This window comes from Balaenoptera borealis, assembly GCF_965194805.1.
Source record: "Balaenoptera borealis genome assembly, chromosome: 8".
NCBI classification, from domain to species: Eukaryota; Metazoa; Chordata; class Mammalia; order Artiodactyla; family Balaenopteridae; genus Balaenoptera; species Balaenoptera borealis.
In genome coordinates this window covers 121,774,642-121,795,489 of record NC_138865.1, presented here as the reverse complement: position 1 = coordinate 121,795,489, position 20,848 = coordinate 121,774,642, and the positions used below count along the sequence as shown (strand labels likewise).

At 61.8% G+C, this 20,848-nt stretch overlaps 1 protein-coding gene across 3 annotated transcripts; it reads right to left on the bottom strand.

Annotated features, from left to right (window-relative positions):
• Positions 1–110: 110 nt before the first annotated feature.
• On the bottom strand, positions 111–20,727 carry RABL6 (RAB, member RAS oncogene family like 6). Of its 3 annotated transcripts, XM_082401839.1 has the most exons (16): positions 20,348–20,726; positions 14,498–14,632; positions 12,767–12,814; positions 10,461–10,513; positions 9,412–9,503; positions 9,134–9,274; positions 8,492–8,597; positions 6,560–6,663; positions 4,110–4,429; positions 3,732–3,882; positions 3,027–3,080; positions 2,631–2,846; positions 2,315–2,549; positions 1,785–1,956; positions 891–955; positions 111–785 (listed from the first exon to the last, which is right to left on the bottom strand). In XM_082401839.1, exons 1-16 carry the CDS (start codon positions 20,475–20,477, stop codon positions 594–596), a joined length of 2,214 nt encoding a protein of 737 aa, XP_082257965.1. In that variant the 5' UTR covers positions 20,478–20,726; the 3' UTR covers positions 111–593. The 3 variants fall into 3 exon arrangements, with proteins under 3 accessions (XP_082257965.1, XP_082257967.1, XP_082257966.1); XM_082401841.1 differs by lacking the exon at positions 14,498–14,632 and having other exon boundaries at positions 20,348–20,727; XM_082401840.1 differs by lacking the exon at positions 3,027–3,080 and having other exon boundaries at positions 20,348–20,725.
• Positions 20,728–20,848: the final 121 nt, after the last annotated feature.

Sequence of the window (20,848 nt, the reverse complement as noted above, 5' to 3'; positions counted from 1 at the left end):
GGTAGGGCGCTCAGGAACTTCCTGCCCACCCACGCCGACCGGGGGCTGGGGGGGGGTGGACCCGTCCCAGTTGGGCAGGAGCCCCGCAGCAGGAGCCGCGTACACAGATGCGCAGTAAGACAGGAGAGCTTTATGGTCCGAGTGGTGTGGAAGGACAGCGAAAGGACGTGAGTGTTGAGGGCCTCCCCGCTCGGCCTGCGCACGCCCGAGCTCAGGTGCAGGTGCAAAGCCGGTCGCCGTGCCTGGGAAGAGCTGCCCCCAGAGAGGCGCCAGCGCTGCCTGCCCTCTGCGCACAGGTGCCCCGAGGGTCTGGGGACCGGAGGTCTGCAGCACTGGCGCAGCCGAAGCGGAGGCCGCTGCATGCAGCGGGCCTGGGTGAGCGCGTGCGGCGGGCCGAGGGCAAGCAGGGGGCCGGGCAGGCGACGGGAACAGCGCCCCACCCCTGCAAACAGCCTCACGGGCTTCCTCGGCCTCAGTCCCATCCCTGAGAAGCGCTGGGGGCCGGCCACCCACAGAGCCTGCTGCCCCTCCCGCAGGGCAGGCCCAGCGCCCCCAGCGCACGCGGAGTGCCCCGCGGTGTGTGGCGGCCGGGCCTAGAGCTCCTCGTAATCGCCGCCCCCGCGGAGGTGGCCGCCCGGGGCCCCGCCCCCCAGGAAGGCCTCCAGCTCGTGGACCGCGGTCCTCTCCGGGCCCCGCCGCCGCCGCCGCTCCTCCCGGCCCTTGTCCTCCGCCTGGTCCCTGCTCTTCTTACGCCTGCTCTTCTTCTTCGCGGCCTTCTCTTCCTCCTGGAGAGGCGGGTGCAGCGTCGGCCGGGGGCTGGGAGAGCAGGGCCCGCCCTGGGGCCCAGGCTGCCCGGCGGCGCCCCGGGAGGGCTCAGGGAGCATGTGTACCTCTCTGCTCTTCTTCTTCTTCTTCTTCGTCTTCCTCTCCTTCGAGGGAGGCTTGCCCTCCTTATCTGCACGGATAAGATGCAGTGTCAGCTCCCCGTGGACCAGAGGCCAGGCCCTCCCCGGGCCTCCCGGACTGCTGTGAGCCTGGGAGTGGGTGGGTCCAGCAGAGGCCCTGAGCCGGGGTCCCAGTGTGAGCACAGCCCAGAGTGAACACCCAGCACCTCAAGCCTCTGCCCTGCGTCTGGGTGGGGCCCTGGCTACAAAGGCAACAGGAGCCACTCCTGTGGACGGGCTGACACTTCAGCACCAGGACAGGCCCGGGAAGGTCCTTTCCTCTCCACTTTGGGGACGAGGCAGTTCCAGGACCGGCCCAGGTGACGCTGCTGGGCTTGAGCTGCCCAGGGTGGGGGCTGGGGATGGGGCAGGGAGCCGTGGAGCTGGCCAGGGTCGTCATGGAGCACGGGGGCTCAGCAGCCTGGAGACCATGCCAGCTTTTTCCACGGAGGGCCAGCAATGCAGGGCCGGAGGGTCCAGAAGAGCTCGCAGCAGCGCTGCCCACGCCGCCAAATGCCTCCTGCGTGGCCACTCGGTCAGATGCCTCAGCTGCCCATCCTTCCAGCCTGGTCCTGGCCTGAAAGCCTGGGATGTCGTCACAACACAGCCGGACCCCGAGCAGGACAGAGAAAGAAGGGACTGGGCTTCCGGCCCCGCGGGACGGCCTCGCTGCTTGCGCCCCTGTGCTCCTGACCTTGCTCCTGTGCTCTGGGGCCCCCAGGCTCAAAGGCACAGGTGAGGGGGTCAGAAACATGGCCCCTGGCTGGGACACAGTACAAGTCACCAGTGCCGACGCAGCTGGATGGGGAGGGAGGGGCAGGCGTGTCGCCCCGCAGCTACCTTCCTCGCTGCTCTCCTTGCGGCCCGTGTCCTCCAGCCCCAACCCGAAGAGATCCGAGTCGTTCTTCAGTCTGAAGGAGGGGGCGGGGGGTTTGGGGGGCGGGGGCGGCTGGACAGGGCCGGCTTCCTCGTCCGTCACGTCCGAGAGGTCCTCTCGCACCGGGAACTCACCCTGGAGGAGGAGCGGGCAGGTGGGCCGCCGAGCCCCTCCCCAGTTCCCTGTCACGTGACTCCGTAAGGAGGCTCCTGCACCGGCCCCGCACCATGGGCTCACCCAGAGTGACGACGGCCTGAGCGGGGCAGCCGTGACGCCGAGGTCCCCCACCACATCCTCCCCAGAACAGGGGCAGCCTGGGCCTGGCACACACAGCCCCCTGCGGGGCAGCCCTTCCGGCTCACCCAGGCTGCCCTGACTCAACGCCCCGCGAGACCCCCGCCACGTTCTCGTGCCTTCGGTGCCTTTCTGCCATTCCCCACCCACCACTCGCCCTGGACTCGGAGGCAGCGTGGGTGCCAAGGTCAGTCCTCACCGCTCTCCGCTGAGCATCTGAGTCACTCTCAAAGTCAGGGTCGTCCATGACGAAGGACAGCATCTGGGCGGCAATAGGCCCCTCGGGGTCACTCTCTGACGACACCTGCTTGTCCTCCCCCTCCTCCAGCCCCGGAGAGGAGCCCTCGGTGGGGCGCTTGGTGCCGCCTGGCCAGTGGGGCTCCGTGGCCCTGGGAGCTGCATCCTGGTGTGGCCTCGAGGCCTTCGTGGAGGAACTGCAGGACACACAGGAGGGTCACGGAGCCTGAGGCTGCCCTCCCCACCAGGACACCCCTTCCCTCCCACCCCCAACACACCGTTTGGTCCCTGGTTCAGAGCACTTCTGGGGGACCAGGACGGTGGCCTCGTGGCGCCCTGCTGCCTCCTCTTCTTCCTCCTCGCTGGACAGAGTGATGTGCTCCCTGGGGATGGGGCCCGTGGGTGGCAGGGGCCTGTTAGGCGGCTTATCTTCAAGGTCCACGTCGTCCTGGAAACCCGCCACCATTGGGTTCCCTCCTGGGGCCTCCCCATCACTGCAAAGGGCAGGGCAGTCAGAGGTCACGAGGGGGGTACGGAGCGCCCACCCTGATCTCCAGGCACCTCTGTGCCAGGCAAGGGCCCTGACGGCGGGGTTGTCCACCCTTGCGTGGACGCAGCAAAGGGGGACCCACTTCGAGGGTGGCCTTGGGGGCTGTTCTGTGTAGGGGACCCACCACATTGCAGCAGAGCTGTGGCAGAGGTCGACAGGAGAGCAGGCGTGAGGTGGGCTGAGGAGAGGACAGAGACGCCCCCGTGCGGCGGGAAGCCACGGCGGGGCCCGCGGGTGGACATCTGAGGCGGGTGCCCTCCCGGGGGGTGGCGGGGTGAGGGGTGTGGGGCCCAGGGTGATGGGGGGCTCAGTGATGCCAGGGCCCTGCCTTGGCAGGAGCACAGTGCTGCCTTCGGTCTGGTATTTTGCACTTTGGGACACACGGTGACGGTGGAGGTGGAGGTGGAGTGGGTCTCACTCGGGCTCACACCGGGAAGGGAGAGTGTGCGCCGGGCCTCGAGCCTCCCCCGTGCGGCCCTGACCGGCCACCCCCTGGGGGAGAAGCTGACAGCGGCTCTTTGGCCCCAGTGGCCCCAATGCTCTCAAGTGGCATCAGCCCGAGGAGGTCACTGACAGGAAGATGCCGCCGACAGGCGGGTCACCGGCAGTCGGGGAGCCCTGCTCCCTCCCTGCAGGTGTGAGGCTGCCCTTCCCTCAGTTCCTCAGGCCCAGCTCTGCTTTTGTCCCCGGCGCCCAGATGCAGGCGGGGTGCCTGTCCCCTCCGCCCGCCCAGTGCCAGGGCGGCAGCAGAGTCCACACCTGACGGGCCGAGGGCCAAGGCTGAGGGCGGCAGCCGACACCCGCCTGGCCTTCCAGGCCCGGCCCTAACCTGTCGCTGTCCTGCGGGGCCGTGGCTCCAACTTCCTTTTCATCCTTCGGGGGGGCTGCATCCTCCAGGAAGCTGCGGTCAAGACTGTCGTCAGGAACAAAGTCCTCCACGTTCTGGACTCTTGCCGGGGCCTCTGAAGCTGGGGCCGGCTCTGTGGACAGCAGGCACCAACTCTTGCCCAGCGCCCAGCCCAGCTGGGTCCACCCCAGGCTGGGCCACAAGCGGGATGCCGTGTGGCTAGGCTGTGGGGCTGCCTGCCCCGCAGGAAGAAGGGGGACCCCGTCCTGGTCGGCAAGGGCTCCCGGGGCCAGCGAGACAGGGCCGCGCCCCGCTTGGGATGCCTGTGCCCACCTCCCGAGGGCTGCTCCTGGGGCCTACCTGGGGGTGAAGGAGCCACCTCAGCCGCCGGCGAGATCCCGAACAGCCGCGAGATGACGCTGCGCCGCGGGGGTGCGGTGGGGACCAGGGGCTGCGCAGGGGCTGGCGGCGCCTCCGAGGCAGAGGGGGGCCCCGGGCAAGCCGAGGGGGCCTGGAGGGGCGGCTGCGGAGCCGGCTGGGGCGTGCCGGGGCTGGAGCTCGCCGTGGGCACTGCGCTCAGAGGCACCACAGGAGACGGGGAGCCCGAGGACGGACTCTGCCCGTTGGTGGCCAGCGGGGACGCGTGGCCACGGCTGCGTGCCTCCATCATCTCGAGGAAGCTGAGGGCAAACAGGGCGAGGAGTGAGAAAGCCACCTCCCCGCGTCTCTTGCTCTCAGGCTCCTCAGGGGCTGCTGCTGCTGTGCTGGTGGTGACGGGGTGTCCCCGCGCTCAGGCTCAGAGCCCCCACCTGCCTTTCCAGGAGGTTTCCCAGTGCGGGCTGGTGGCAAACACTGACAGCGCCCCCAGGGCGGGGGGTGACAGGTGTGGACACCAACGCTGGCTGGGAGTCTCTTCCCGCGAGGGGAAGGGTGCGTGCGTGTGTGCCTGTGTTTGTGCGTGTGTGCACGTGCATGTGTGCGGACAGGCAGGCTTTGCTGTGCCCCCGACCCTGTTTCTAGGACCCACCTACAGGGATAGGCTGCAAGCCTCCCAGATAGGGAGGAGCCTAGACCCGGGTGGCCTGGGCCCGACCGTCCCACTGGCTGAGGACCCTGGTGTCACCTAGGCCTGTAGCAGGGCCCTCCTCCCGTGGGGTGGGCTTTCAAACAGAAGGTGTGGAATGGAGAGCCGGCCTGTGCTTGTGGGCCGGGGTCCCGGGGGCCTGGGGTGTCTGGGCCGGCCGCCCTCACCTCTAGGTTGGTATTTGGGGGAGGGGGTGGGGGGGTGGGAGGAAGGACGGGCAAGGCACTGGGTCCTGGCGCAGGCCGGGAGCGGGATCCGCCCCAGACCTCGTCCGGTCCCCCGGCTGCTCAGGGGAGGTCACGGGGACACCACTGCCGAGCCCCCCCATGGCACCACCTTCTTCCAATGGCCTGGTCCCGGGGGCTGGCTGGGGACGGGCGCTGTGGGGAGGCTCCAGCTGCCACCTCCCCAGGGACCCTGTGCTTGGTGACGCCGGGCGCCCAAGCTCTCAGTCAGAGGACACCTTGCAGGAGCTGGTCAGCCCCAGGGTGGCGTCCACGGTGAGGCCGGCCTGGCAGCCGGAGCAGGTGCGAACACCTCCCCCCACCCTAGAATGACTCCTGCTTCTCCCCCTCTTGCTGTTCCAGAAGCAGCAGCTGGATCTTCCTCTGGGAGACCCAAAGGCCCTTCCTCGAGTCCATCTGGGGGAGCTGGGAGGCGCGAGGGTCCTGCCCGGGCCGCAGCCAGAGCCCGTGCTCCAGGCGTGCGCGCAGGCGGGGAAGCAGCCTGCTTCCTACCCCCCAGCCCCGACATTCGGATAATTCAACAAAACAAAGGAAGCACCTGTTTTTAGGGGTGGTTCAGGGTTAGGCCTTCCCCCACGAGCTGTGGAAGGCGGATGGGCCTGCTACCTGCTCTGGGTGCCCCAAGACCCTGCGAGGGCACAGGAGGGCCTGCCTGGGGGCTGCTTCCCACCCGCTCGGCCGTCCTGCTGGAAGTGCCAGGACAACGCCCCTTCCTCCACTATCAAGGACCAGGAGATTTGGTTCCCACCCCACACGCCCTCCCAAGGTCAAGGAGCTCTCTCCACTGGCATCAATCTGGGAAACCTACGTCAAAACAGGGACGGGGCCTTGGCTGGAAAACGTCAGAGTGGCCGGTCTTGCCGGGGCCTGGGGTGGACACGTGGCCGGGTCAGTGGCTCCCCGTTCTGCGTGCCAGGTGGCCGACAGGTGGGCCAGTCTGGACAGAGGCAGGCTGGGGCCAGGCAGCTAGAGCGCCTACAGCCGCACCAGGCCTGCACGCCGTGTTCCCTCCACCCCCGCAAGGCAGGCAGCTGTCTGGGGGCAGCAGCTGCAGAAGCACCTCCGTGAACTGACGGCCACACTGTGTGCCTGTCACACCCGGTTAAAGCAGGCCCAGCCCAAAGTGCTCAGTGGGCAGGGGGCAGCAGGGCCCTGGGGTGTCCAACGTCACATCCTCAGGGTCAGGAGGAGCCCGCTATCTGCTTCCCAAGGAAGAGCCGAGGCCTGACAGCATGGAGAACGCCGCCCTCGCCCCCTTCCCACGGGGCCTGGACCACATTCAAAGCTGAAATGACTCGATTTCTTTGAGCAACACAACTCCACGCGGACAGATCTACCCACGTGGGTGGCACTCGTGCTGCAGCCCCGCCAAGCGCACCCCGAGCTCAGAGGGAGGCCTGGCCCACAGGGCACGCGTGTCACCTGCCCACAGAGCCCTGCCTGCAGGGTCTAAGCGCTGAGGGCAGCCGCGGCTGACATACATGTCGTAGTTCTGGTCCTCGGTCTCCTGCTGCACGGACAACTCCTCCAGCGTGGCATCGATGTCCAGCTGGTTCGTCTCCAGCTGCCGCAGCAGCGTCTCTCTCTACAGAGAGGAAGCAGACACCTGAGCTGGGACCATCACTGCGGTGAGCCACCCCTTCCGCCTGGCGCCCCTCCCGGCTGGCCCTTGAGGGACAAGACCGCCTCAAGCGGGGTGCCTGGAGCCGGGAGCCGCACGGCCTCGCCCGGGGGGCGTGACGCCTCGGCTGTTTTGCAGGCTCCAGGGGCAGAGGCTGTGACGTGAGCGAAACGCCCAGAGAGACGGCGCCCTGTGCGCGCGAGGTGCCCCGAGGTGTAAGAAGGCCCGGCACCTGCTGAAGACCACGCGCTTGCTGCCGGCCCCAGGCTCAGCGTCAGCAGCGGCTTCCAGCTTCCATCCTGCCTGATGCCACCCCCCCAACCCAGGCTGGGGGTGTTTTCCTGCGATTTGTGTGCACGTTTTACTTGGACAGAAAGTTAAAGGGACCCCTACAGGCAACGTGGATCAACACCCAGGATAGGGCGGCCGGCACGTCTGCGAGGTCTGGACACCCTGAAAATGCCCGCAGCCCTGGCCTGCAGAGGCCTTGTCTCTTCAAAAGGCGGCGAGAGGGGCTTCCCTGGTGGCACAGTGGTTGAGAATCTGCCTGCCAATGCAGGGGACGCGGGTTCGAGCCCTGGTCTGGGAAGATCCCACATGCCACGGAGCAACTAGGCCCGTGAGCCACAATTACTGAGCCTGCGCATCTGGAGCCTGTGCTCCGCAACAAGAGAGGCTGCGATAATGAGGCCTGCACACCGCGATGAAGAGTGGCCCCCACTTGCCACAACTAGAGAAAGCCCTCGCACAGAAACGAAGACCCAACACAGCCATAAATAAATAAATAAATAAATAAATAAAAAATTAAAAAAAAAAAAAAAAAAAAAAAAAAAAGGCGGCGAGAGAAAAGGAAAGACAGCCGCTCGCCTGAGTAAGTTCTACATCCTTTTGGAGAAAGAACAGAAGCCACTGTGGCTGCAAGGGCCACGGGTCAGTGTCCCAGTGACAAGCCATGTGGGTGGCACGTGTCCCGCTATGTGATGAGCAGGGCAGTCACCTCTGGGGTCTCGCGCACAAAAGCCCATCACCCATCTGAGGTCAGACAGACCCTGAGCCAGGCACGTCTGAGGAACTGTCACAGCCCAGCGCAGCCGCGGAAGTGACCACTACGTGTGGGGTGGGGTGGGCTGGGTGGGGCCCAGGACAGAGGGCCGGCAGGAGGTGCCGACAAAGCCTGGTTCTGTGGTCTTGACGGGAACACCGTGGAAACACGAGGCTGCAATCGGGGAACTGAACCGGGGCACGGGAACCCTCTGCGCTCTCTGCAAACCTACAACTGTTCCCAAATACGAGGATCAATAACGCCAACAGCAAAGGGCTGCACAGCAGGGGGAGGAGGGCAGGGGCTTCTCGGGCCCATCCCGGCACCTGTCGCCAGAGAGGGGCCAGGTCCACCACGGGGACACAGCGGCACGGCCACAGGGAGGATCCGAGGCGTCCTGATCTGGGTGCCGGGGCCAAGGGCACCTCCACAGCGAGGACGGACACACGAGGGCCCCAGCAGGGGTCAGCGCAGAGGGTTGCAGCTCCCGGGAGGAACGTGTAAGGACACCCACGTTCTCCCGCAGCTGGGTCCGTGGTTCCAGAAAGGCCCAGGTCCCGGACCCCCCAGCAAGGGGAGGGGACAGGGCGGGCCATCCAGCGGCCGCCAGCACCCGCACGCGGCGTCCGAACTGATGGCCTCGCTCCAACCAGACCACCAAGCTGCCCGCCTGCTGGGGCCCCACCCCTGCACCACAGTGGCCCTGGCAGATCCAAGCCCCACCCCCTGCACCCTGCCGGCAGGGCTCACCTGAAGCTGCAGGAATGGGATATTGAAGAACCTGTGCAGGTACTTGAGACCGAAGCTGTTCTTCATGGAGGACTCGGCGTAGCGGAAGTAAGAAGACCCTGGGGGCCTGTTCATGAAAAGCACGGAGACATGAGGGACGGTGGTGGCAGCAGGCAGCGTGGCGTGGCCCCTCCGGGCCGGGCCACCCTTGGCGCCAGCACCCCTTGCAGGGCTGAGTCGCCTCCTGTGGGTGACGGGCTCACAGTCGCCAGGCGGAGACCTGAAGTTCAGAGGGCTCTGCTTGGCCGGGCGCCCACCAGGGGATGCCTGCACCAGGAAGGTGCTGCCTGCCTGCCCCGGCAGGACCTCGACACACCATCCCCAGCGCCCGGCCCCAGCCTCGGAGATGGAGGGAGGCCGCCCCCACCTGGCACCTGGGACTGCCAGCTGCCCACCCTCGGTCCGCCCCACCCACACCCCACCCTCCAGGTCCGCGTCCCCGTCCCGGCGGGGCAGGGAAGCCGGGGGAGCTGGCGGACCTGGGGCCCCGGGGCCGTGCCGCTGGGTGGGCGGCCAGGGCTCGATGCGGAGGAGGGCGCGAGCGGGAGCGTCCCGGGCGGCCAGGCAGACCCGCAGCAGTCGCGCCCGCGGGCTGGCACCCACCTGTCCAGGTTGTCGATGAAGTCTCGCACGTCGTCGGGCAGGATGACGCGGTGCTCGCCCATGTCGCGGTAGTTCCCCAGCACGCACACAGGCACGTGCGTCGGCACTTTGGGAAGCTCCCGGAGGATGTAGTTGAAGGTCCTTGGGAGGCGCGTGTGGGGAGAGACCCGCCCCCGGGGAAGAGCGTGGCTGAATGGGCAGCGTGCACACTGCCCACGGCCAGCCCTCAAGAAGCACTGAATGCCCTGCTGGACGCCCTCGCGGGCCAGCGCCCTTACCACTGCTTGGTGATGTCGAACATCATGACCACCCCGTTGCAGTTCTTGTACACGTCCAGGAACTCGGCATCCAGGGCCATCTCGGACTCCGCCTAGGGATGGGGGAATCGGGCCTCAGAGACGCTGCCCCGGGCCAGGTCCCACAGGTGAGCACCCACCATCTCCTGGGAAAGGCTGAAAAGGACTTTTACAACTGAAAAGACAACGGCTATTTTCATTTTGGGAAAAAAAAACGTAGACGCAAGGTTATCTGGAGCGGAGGCCACATCGTGCCTGCCCTCAACTGAGGGTCTCCCGCATTGGCCGTCGGCAGCGTCCTGCCCTTGGGGCTCACGGACGCTCCACTGCTGGGACAACTGAGCTGAAGAGGTGCGTCGCAGAGCTAAGGATGCATGTCCCAGAGAACCTTCCAGAGCACACACACCAGGGAGGCTGCAGTGCTGGGGGCGGTGGCAACATGCCCACAAAGACCACACAGACCTGGGCCAGGCGGTCACTGAATCTTCCTGTCCTAAAAGGGAATCCTAAAGGCTGCCCGCTGTCAGGAGGCCGTCTACGGGCAGGAGGACACGGAGAGAAGGGCCCTTGGAAGCCATCAGAAAGCTTTGCAGACCGGAAGGAGTGCTAGCTGGCCCCTGACTTCTTTGTGTCGAGGTGGCGACCGTGGTGAGAGCTCTCTCGGAGCCACACTCATGCCCACGTGTACCCAGGGCCACACCTGAAGGTATGCCTATGCTTTTAACAGCTGAGGCCTTTGTAACACGGATATAAAATTTGGCCACTTCACCTAAATACCTCTCAGGTCACCCCAACTCCGAGTAGGGTCTGGCGGGCATCCCTGACACAGAGCAGCAGCTCAGGGGACCCCAGCCACCCCAACGCGACCAAGGGCGGCATGGGAGTGGCCACTGAGCCACCTGAGTCCACCAGCACAGATGGAGTCCTCGGGAGGGCCAGGCAGGCAGGGGGCAGAGGGGTCTGAGAAACAGATGCCTGCTCACAACCTCCCACCCGAAGTAGTGGGCCACGTGGGAAGAGACGCAGCTCACCTCCTGGGGGTCATTCTCCATCTTCAAGGCATCGCCTCGCTTCTTGCATTTTCCTTAAGAAAAGACACAAAGTCACGGGGTGGAAACGCTGGGCCCAAGGATGCCCTGAGGGGGTAGCAGCCCCTCCTCGTGTCCCACTGCCCCCCATGCCCCTGCCCCCACCTCCAGTAGGTGCCTTACGGGCTGGGGTTGGAGCCCCCGGGACCCTAGGGCAGGACACGGCCAGGACCCCAGGGAGGCCACGGAGGCTCCCTGAGCCGGTGCTGAGGGTGGACGAGCTGGGCTTGGGGCCAGGAAGCCGTGGAACCACCTGAGCAGCAACAGCTCCCATGCCCAGCCTCCCTTCCCTCCACCTCAGACATTTCTGACAGGGGAGGAAGGACCACTCGTCACCCTAGGGTCCTGGGGCCCTCAGTCTCAGAGCAGCGGGCTGGGCGAAACCAACAAACCGGGGTTCGTTTATTAGAAGGCCGCCCTCTGCCTCTTCCGCAGCCTCTCCCAGAACCTCTCACCACCCTGTGATCCCGTCTCTGGAGGCGCCCCCAGCTCAACAGACGCTGGCCACCTCGCACCCTCCCAGTGGACGCCTAGGGCTACAGGGTCGCGGCCTGAGCACCGCGACTGCCGACAGGTGTGGCCGAAGCCCAGGATGTGCCACCACCGCCCGGCTGCAAGCAGAGCGGAAACTGGGCCAGTGCTCCTGGGAGGAGAGCCGGGCAGCCAGAGTTATGCCACGCCCGCTCCCACCATGAGGGGCACCACCTCTCAGCCGCTGCCAACCCCCTCCAACTCGATGCCCTTTGCTGCTGTGGACGAGCCTCGGACGTGTCCAACAGGGGACCAGTTAGGGTGGTAGAGAAGGCACTTTTCCTTCCCACTCTGAAGATTCCCACCCGAGGGGGACCAGATGACGGAGCTCTGGGGATGCTGAGCGCTCGGAAGGAATGCCGCCCCTGCCCCTGGCTGCCAGCACGTGAGCAAGCCTCCTCTCCACACCGCAAGGAGCTCTGTGGAGAACAGCCACCCAGGGAACTGTGGCCAGACCATCACTGCCCTTCCATGGGCGGGAAGCAGGGTGCTCGGAGGTTCCCAGAACAGGGCAGCGTCTGCCTCTGTACCATGAGGCTGTTCCCCCCACTGAGGACACGACATGCTGCCGCATGGAAGGGGTCCCGTCGCCAAAGACAGAGCCCATTCTGGACATGGGCATCCCGTCCCGAATGAGTGCAGACGCAGGGAGTCGGAGCCAGGCACGCGGGGGCGGGGGGGCGGGATGTGCCGGGGCACGGAGGGCAGCCTGGCCCGGGCGACGGCCCCCCTCACATCCGGGCTGGCGGCTGGGCCGCAAGGGGCTGCTTCCTAGTGCTACCCGGCCGCGCGCACACAGGACGCCGTGCAAGCACGGCTCGCAGCACAAGGCCCCTCCAGGCCCCGTGGGGTTTAAAGCACCCTGGGGGCAGCAGTATCCTCACCCGGCTCAATGGGTCCTCGGAACCCAAACCCGCCTCCACAGAACGTGGTGTAGGAGAGCGCGCGTGTCCTGCACCAGAAATCACAGGCTCGTAGAAGACAACGTCCCTTTGTCCCTGAAGGACGGGAGGAGCTATAGCAGGCCTGCGGGGTCCGAGGCCGGGCCTGGGGGTCGGAGGTCAAACCTGAGAGGTCAGACCATGGTGCGCACAGGGCACCGGCCCCAGGGAGGAGCACGAGCATCACAGAGGAGGGGCCGATGGCCTGGGTGCAAGGAGGAAATGAATGAGATGGAACGCTGGGGGCGAACGTGCCCACGCCCCCCGCCCCGGCCTGCCTGCTGCACACAGGGCACGGCCATTTGGGGTCTGTGTGCGTGCTGGGGTCCCCGAAAGCTCAAGCCACTTCAGAAGCCAAGGACCCTTGGCTCTGGGCACAGGGGCAGGAACAAGTGGGCTGCCACACCCACGGTGCTGCAGGAAGGGCTCCCTGAACAGCCCCCCAGAGCCTCTGGCTGTGGTCCGTGTCCGCCCTCCATGGCCACGTGCTCAGCTCAAGCAGGTGGAACAGGTGTTTCAAGAGCAAAGACCATGGTGCCCTGACTGGTCAGCACCGGGCGCTCCATCCTGGACCACACACCCGGAGCCCGATGGCACGGTCAGCACAGAGCCAGGCCTCCGATGGCCCCTGTGCCCAGGAGCCAGAGTCAAGGGACCGAGGCGCCAGGAGGCGGCAGAGGAGGGGCCGCCAGCAAGGGAGAGAGGACAGCTGTTCTCCTCCACAGCACAAGCAAAGCTTGAAAGAGAAAAGCACGCTCATAGAAGGATCTGACTTACCTTTGTCAACCACATCCCAGACTTCAACTTTCACGATATCATCAGTGGCTAAAATAGGGGGAAAACAGTAAGATCAGCACCCAGTGTGAACTTCCGGTTTCAATGGACCACCTTCAGGGGCCGTGCGGATGTCACTGTCCCCACTCGGCGCCTCCCCAAGGGCCCCTGCTCCCGCCCAGGCTGGCGGGTGCTGTGCCCAGGACACCCCCTCCCTGGAAGGCAGGGAACAATCTGGACACCTCCTCAGCTGACACGACCGCGTGTCCTGAAGGGCCCCTGGGGCGGGCTCGTGCCCAGCCAGAACCCAGGCCCCCGCAGGCCCCCTGGCTTCTGCGGGAAGGCCCGGTTCCAGTGACTCTGCCCCTGCTCCTTGGCAGAGGTCTCTGGTCTGCTGCGTGCGGGGGGCCAGGGGAGCAGGCTCTGGGATCGGCCAGTCTGGCGTCAGGGCCTGTGCACATGCCCGGGCCGTCAGCGGGTCCACCCGCCACCCCAGGGATTCCGTGGGGAAGGGGGAGAGGCGGGGAACTGCCGGGCACCTGCCACCAAGCTGCAGGGCACAAGAAGTGCGCTGTCCCCGCCAACTTCACCCCAAACCGGGAAGGGGTGCCCTAGGGGGTGAGGCTTCCCTCTGCAGCTGGCGGGCAGGGCAACACTGAGTCCACACAGCTGTCCTACTTCGCGGCCTGGCCGTCCCTAGGAGGGAGTTGGAACTTCTACAAAGGCCCATGTGTCCTGCTGTTGGCCCGCTGGATTTTTTTTTCAACGAAAAGGAATGTTTTGGGTTTTTTTTTAAATTCTAGATCAGTTCTTTTTTTTTTTAATTTTTATTTATTTATTTTTGGCTGTGTTGGGTCTTCGTTTCTGTGCGAGGGCTTTCTCCAGTTGTGGCAAGCGGGGGCCACCCTTCATCATGGTGCGCGGGCCTCTCACTGTCGCGGCCTCTCTTGTTGCGGGGCACAGGCTCCAGACGCGCGGGCTTCAGTAGTTGTGGCACGCGGGCTCAGTAGTTGTGGCTCGCGGGCTCTAGAGCACAGGCTCAGTAGTTGTGGCTCATGGGCTTAGTTGCTCCGCGGCATGTGGGATCCTCCCAGACCAGGGCCTGAACCCGTGTCCCCCGCATTGGCAGGCAGACTCTCAACCACTGCGCCACCAGGGAAGCCCCGAAAAGGGATGTTTAAAATGGCTCAAAGGTCTTGTGCTTTTTGGCTCCTGAGCACGCAGAGTGGATTCTCTCCCTCCCAGCAGGGCGCCCCGTGGTCGCTGTCCCCCAGGAGCGGAGCGGAGGTGCCCGCCGTTCTGGCTACGGCCGGGTGGCCACCAGGTGTGTTCTGCCCATCAGGCAATCTCGCCAACAAACCCCCTCCCAGGACCCTGTGGGGACTGGCACTTCACAACTGCCGCTGAGAGCTGGGCTCCAAGGCCCTGGGGGCCTCTGTCTGCTGGGACTCAGCACGTGCTGTGGCCGGGATGGTCCCTGCCCGGAGGCTCTGCCCCTGGGACGTCCGAAGGTCCGGGCCTCTGGCCCCGCTCCCCAAGTGGACCGAGTCTCCCGCGGGACAGGGGACTTCAGGGCAACCCCAAAGCGGCTTTGATGAGCCCCCGAGTTCACGCGTGTGTGGCGTTCCTGTGACGACCCCAGGCTGGGGGAGGGCGACAGGAGGAAAACCCCTACCCAGCAGGCCGGTGCCCACCCAGACCCCCGGGAAGCCCCCCACCCACCGCCGCCCTCACTTTTGTAGCTCCAGTGGATGCTGGTGACCTGGATCTCCTGTGTGGGGATGTACTCCTCCACGAACTTCTTGCCCTGCAGCCGGTGCCACAAGGCTGTCTTGCCCGTGTTCCTGTCCCCTCGGATCACGATCTTCACTGCGGGGGAGAAAGCACAGATCAGGCAAACAGTCCCGGCAAAGGCAAACTTTCACTCCGCCGAGGGAGTGCATGCACGGCTTCTTGTGCACAGACGTGGCCAGTGTGGCTGGCGAGCCCCGAGAGCTGAGTGAGGTGGGCTGGCCGGGGGCCCCCGGAGGGACGAGGCCGTGGGCACACGTTCGCTCACTCGGGGCACCGGCAGCCCTGCTCTCCCCCAGGCCCCCGACGGACTTCCTCCGGGGCAGGTGGGCGACCCCGGGACTCTGCTCTCAGGAACGCAGTGCTCCAGAGCCGGGTGCCCGTGGGGCAGGCTGTGCTCACCTCTGCAGGCCGCACGATTCGCACGTCGGCTCTCACCCTACCTTCCCAGAGCCCTGGCATCTTCGGTGCAGGGTTCTGCAGGACGCAGGGCTCCTCAAGACCACACTCGGGTGACAGCAGGAAGCCTGGACTCTGCTTTGCTTGCTCAACCAGTACTTAGGAGCGTGCACGTGGAGGGCTGGGGGCAGTGCCTCCCCCGCTGGCGCCGAGCGCCGGGCAGGGCTGGCGTGGGCTCCGTGCTTCTCACCCGGTCATCCTCCAGGGCGCCGTCTTCTAAGTTTTCAATGTAGTGGCACAAAGTCATCCATGACATTTTATGTTCTAGACTTCGTGGTTGCTGCTGTGTACTCTTCATCCTTCCGGATATTTGTCTTTTTAATTAATCTTCCCAGAGGCTCATCTACTTGACCAGTCGCGTACACACACCCCGTGTGTTTTGCTGGATGCCTCCACTGATCCTTCTTAAAAACCACTTGCTTCTGCTTTTTTCTTTGTCACTTACTTCCTTCTACTTTCTTGAGGTTTACCCTGTTCTTCTGGGTTTTCACCTTGTATTCTCAGGTCGATGACCACCACAAGTATGTGGGGTGTTCATTATCACTGGATTACAAATACTTCCTTGACCCATAAATTACTTAGAAATAGTTTTAAGTTTCCCCCCAAAAGTTGTACTTTTTTGTTATTCCTATCCAGTTTTACTCACTGTGGCCACAGAATGTGGTCTGCATGGTACATATTCTTGGGTGTCTGTTCGGACTGTCGCTTTCAGGAACGCGCCTTGCTTTGAGCGGGGCTGGGTGCAGACACCTGCTCCTTCCTGAGTCTTCCTCTCACCCGGCCGGCTGTCTGACCTGCAGCCAGTGTGAATCCCCACAGTTCCAGCACGAGGACCCCACGGGTGCAGCTTCCTTGTGGCTGATATTGACCCACTGCTTGGTTCCACAAGCCTGCTTTCAACCTTTCTATGCCATCGTGTGGTGGACGTGTCTCTTACACACCACACAGCCAGAAAGAAATCAAATCGCAGTCTTTCTTTCACTGGTGCGTCTGCCTGTTCACATTCCCTGGTTGCCAACAGAGGCGGGTAACCCCCTCCTCCACGTGTGATCATTTCCAGTCACTGCCAGGGTTCCCTCCCCTCTTTTCTGCCTTCTTTCATGTTGGGCGAGGTTTTTTTTTTTTTTATTCCTCTTTTGCCTGGTATTTATTTGGAAGATTTGAGATCTATTTCTATTCTTAAATTTTTAACACACACCTTTGCTGCAATAAAGTCTGAAGTTAATACATGTCCTTGGCTCCCACTTAAAACACAGCTCTGGTCAGTGCCATCGTGAGTTACACGCTGGTTGCTAGCGTTCTGGCTTCTCCTTCTGCGTCCCCCACGGGGGTCACGATGCTTGTTCACCCATTTCCGTGCTGACCCGTGCCTTGCAAACCTCCTCCGTCTCCCGAGCTCCCCCTCCATCTGTCTGGAGTACCTCCTCCAGGATTTATTTCAGCAGGAACCTTCGCACAGAAACTGTCCATCTTAGACTGGAGAGGGGTTTAATCGCACTCGCTTACTTGGTGTAGATTTCTAGGCCGACCAGGCTTTCCCCTCAGGAACGCCTCCACCACCATCACTGCCAGCGTGCTGTCAGGCTCTTGGCTGTCCCTCTGCTTGCACTGGTCGCTTCTACAATTTTCCTCTTTGATTTTGCTGTCCTGAAATTCCCATGATGTGTCCAACTCTGGGAGTTTGAAAGCCCTGGCCTTGGGTTTCTTGGAGTTTCATGTACTCCGGGAACTCCAGAAAGTCCTAGCCTGCATTTCTGCAGTAACTGCCTCTTCTCCATCCCTGCTATTCTTTCCTTCTGAGCCTCGGATCACACGTGTGTGGGCATCGCTCAGTTCTGGGCCCGCATCTCCCTGCCAGGTGCCAACTCCACCTTCAGCTATTATGCTGCTTCGCCTACCTGCCGGCTTTTTGTTTTCGTGACCGTGCTCTTTCATTTCTGGAGGGTCTCTTTGGTTCTTTTTTCAAACACGGCTTGTCTGTCCAGAGTCTTGATATAATCTTAGAACTGTTTCCTTCTTTTATATCTTTACCAATTTTAACATATATTGATATTTGTTTTCTATTCTGTTTTGAGAATGAAAAGTCTTAATTTTCTCTCTCTTCAACTGAAATCCTTTTAAAACTTGAAATTTACTCTTCAAAAAAGTTAATTAGAAGAAACCATATAATGTCAGAAATAAATAAAATGATCTGGTTTCATCCATTAAAAAAAGGAATTGGCCTCTACTTTTAAATTAAAAATTCAAATCAATCTCAGAACCTTAGACATTGGCTCAGATAAGCTAAATAAGTGATTCACTGAAAAACCTTTAATTAAGATTCACCCAAGAAGTGATGAGGAGCCCTTTACTTAAGAAGCATGCGGCATGCAAGCCGTTTTACTAAACAGAATAACTCTCTATTTCTATTCTACGTCTTTTCTTTTATTCTAAGTAAAGATACAATGCAGAAGACACAGGGATCTACTACAGGACCCAAGAATCTCTTCTACTCCCTGATTCAACAGTAATTCACTCACACTGCCACCCATTTCCTGCAAGATAGGGAATCTTTTTTTTGTATTTTCATACAAAAAAAAAAAAAGGTATGGTCTATCTTGGATGCAAATGATGCAATCAACCACTCTGCAGGAGGCACAACTGAAATCCAACGATGCCCTTTCTCCGTACCAGCAGCAGGATCACTAGACAGATGCCCAGCTGGCCACCTCCTCCTGGGCAGCCCCTCACCCCCACCGCAGCAGTGGCTCCTCTGCTCAGAGCCCTCTAAGGTGTCCCGTTCACAGAGTCCCCAGGATGGTGTGAGGGCCGCACTTCTGCGGCTTGGCCCCCCGTGCTTCTCTCCTGACCTCGCTCCGCTGTGACCCCCTCGGCCCTTCTCCACAAGGCCCGCTCTGACCTTCTACTTAAAGTCCCAACCCCAGCCCCCACCCTGCTCCATTCCTCCACCCTTCAGATAGGTTATATGGTTACCTCCTGATCATGTTTAGTGCCCACAGTCTGCCTTTCTACCCCCACTAGAATGGAAGTTCCACAAGGCAGAGACTGCTGTCTGGGTTTTCACTGATCTACGCTCAGTAAATATTTGCTAAGTAAAGGAACGCTAGGGAAGGAAAACCTATAAATGAAAACGTGGCAGATCACGGGCCGCAAAGGCTCGGGAATTTGCAAATTGGCCCTGCTGGGGCAGGTCAAATAGTTTGCCAAACACAGCTGTTTATTTCCGAAAGAAAAAGCTCTCTTACCCAGAAACCGACCTTTCAAAGGTTTCTTGGTAAGGAAGTGTTTAACTCCATTTTAAGTTCTAACACTGAAATCCGACTGGCCAGGACTCTGGCTGTCCCAGCGTCTGGAGGCTTTCTCAGTAAGGAACGCAGCCTGGAGCAAGGGCAGTCTGGGCGAAATGCACAAGACCGGTGCTTCCTCACCGGACCCAACACACACAGGCAGCGTCCTTCCACCTTACACGCGAATGACTTCCAAACCATGGACGCCGTCCAATGGCTCATTTGGGTTTTGATTCTAAACGGGATGTGTATGCTGGGACACTGCATGGGTGTCACTTCTCATCGTCATAGCAATTTAAAAGAAAACGACTTATCTGCCCCAGGAGGACAAGGTTCTGTAAGAGACAATCATTAATTCTTACCCATAAAAGTCCTGAGTCTATAACTATCATATTGCTGGTTTGCTCCCCTAAGTAAGATGTTTTGGGAAATAAATATTAGAACTGTTCTATTCTACTGACTAATAAATTTAAAAGTTTCAAAATTGCAGTATTAGCCAACTACAGGGGCAGCACCACCCTGAAATGTCCTGTGGGCACAGCACCCCGTTTCTCTCAACTGCACCACCTTTCATTCATTTTGTTCCAGATCAGAATCTGCCCCCCCTCCCCCCAACTTCCTGAGGCGGGTCTCTTCTTTTTCTGGAAGGACTCCAATGTCCTTTCTACTTTTTACTCCCGCCCACCCAGGACCAGGGGGTGTGCCCACCAGGGAGTGCTTTTCCAAAGGTGAACATTTTTCAGGTCCAGTTTCCAAAGGACTAAGATTAAGTTTTAAAAAATAATACCATAAATAATAAAATTAAATAAGGAAACCAAAGGTGGGTTGTAAAGACTTGTGTAAATGCGTAGTTTGACTTACTATCCTCTTCTTGGAATGTGAGAGAAATACACACAAAATTGGGTAAAATACATGCAAAACGATCCCTCTTTTAAACCCGAAGTCTTTCCAATCAGTTTCTTAATATGGTACATTGTTACTGAAATATGGGCCATCACAGAGACTGAAAGGCTCCCCTGAAAGTAGCAAAGGGAGGAAATGTCCAGTATCTTGTAGCAATATATGGAAATACTTAAAGAGGGAAACAATTTAAAAGCAAAGAACAACATTAAAAAATCTTTAAATACTCCTAGCAAAAAGCCAGCAAGATGGAAAAACTTTAAAGAGGTCAAGAGGACGGTCAGCCTCTAGGAGCCACACAATTTACATAATTTATAACTGAGGACTGGAAACGACCTGGGCTTTCAGGGCATCTGGTAAATAACTCCTCTTTCCCGTAGGAGAAAAGAAATCTCTACAATAACAAGTAAGAGCCTGTGCCTTCTGGAGCTTTTCTAAATATATCCCTTACAAATGCTTTTTTTTTTTTTTAAAAAAAAAAGGGGGACAAGAACGTGCGGCGTAGCTGACATTCCGTCTTCAAACGGGGTACGAAGTCTACAAAGAAAAATCCCATAGCTCAAACTACCAGAGCCAGCGGAGTCCTCCGCTCTCTTTTGCGGGTGACCCCACGGTTCATGGATGGAGAGCTCCACCACCCCCTTTAAGAAGCGTCATACACCACAGGCTCTCCCCACGTTATGTAAGAATCTCTCTTAGACGAGGTCACCTGGGCCAATGAGGGTACCGCAGACGCACCAGGAACCACCTGGACCAATTTCACTCGAATGTCCCATCATGCCAGCATTCCTCGGGAATGACCCACAGGTCAGAGGGGAGCGCCGCGGGCCGAGGAGCCCACCTTCTGGCCCTGGGGTCCTCTAGGACCTCCTCTCCGGCCCGCATCACCTCCCAACCCCAAGGGAACGCCCCTGGGGCACCCGCAACGTGCCCGGCACAGGTAAGGGCTCAGCTCACCTGCACACAGACGGCGAGGCCCTCGGAGCGCGACGGGCCCCCCAGCGCTTCCCGGGCGAGGCCCGCCCCGGTTACCACAAGTCCTGGACGGCGCGGCCGGGCCTGCGGACCCCACGGGACGGCGCCCCCGGCACCCGTGCCCCCACTTTCCACGTGCCCCCGCAGGAACCCCACGCCGGGCCACACTCACTGTTGTACTGCACCCCCTTGGCGAAGCGCCTCTGCAGCGCCTGGTTCATGGACTGCAGCCCGGCCGGGATGTTCTTGTCGCGGCCCGGAGCCTGCTCCGACCCCACCAGCTTCTTGAGCGCGGAAAACATCTTCCCGCTCCCACGTCCGAGCCCGGCGCGGCTCCCGAGTTCAGCGGCAGCGGCGGCGGCGGCGCGGCGCGGATCGCACCATGTCCCGGGCCCCGGCGACCGGGCGCCTGCCTCGAGGGCGGCTCAGGGGCTCAGCCGCGGAGGCTCGGCTTCGGCCCCCGCGGCCCCCGACGCGGCCGCTCCGCGCTCGTCAGCGCCGCCATCTTGGCGCCGGCTCGGCGGGGCGCGCGGCTACGGGGCTCCGCGAGGGCCACGGGAGTGCGGCGCGCGGAGAGGTGCGCGTGCGCAGAGCGCTGCGGTCTCGGGGCGTGCGGCTACGGGGCGCCGCGAGGGCCACGGGCGGGTGGCGCGCGGAGGTGCGCTCTTGCGCG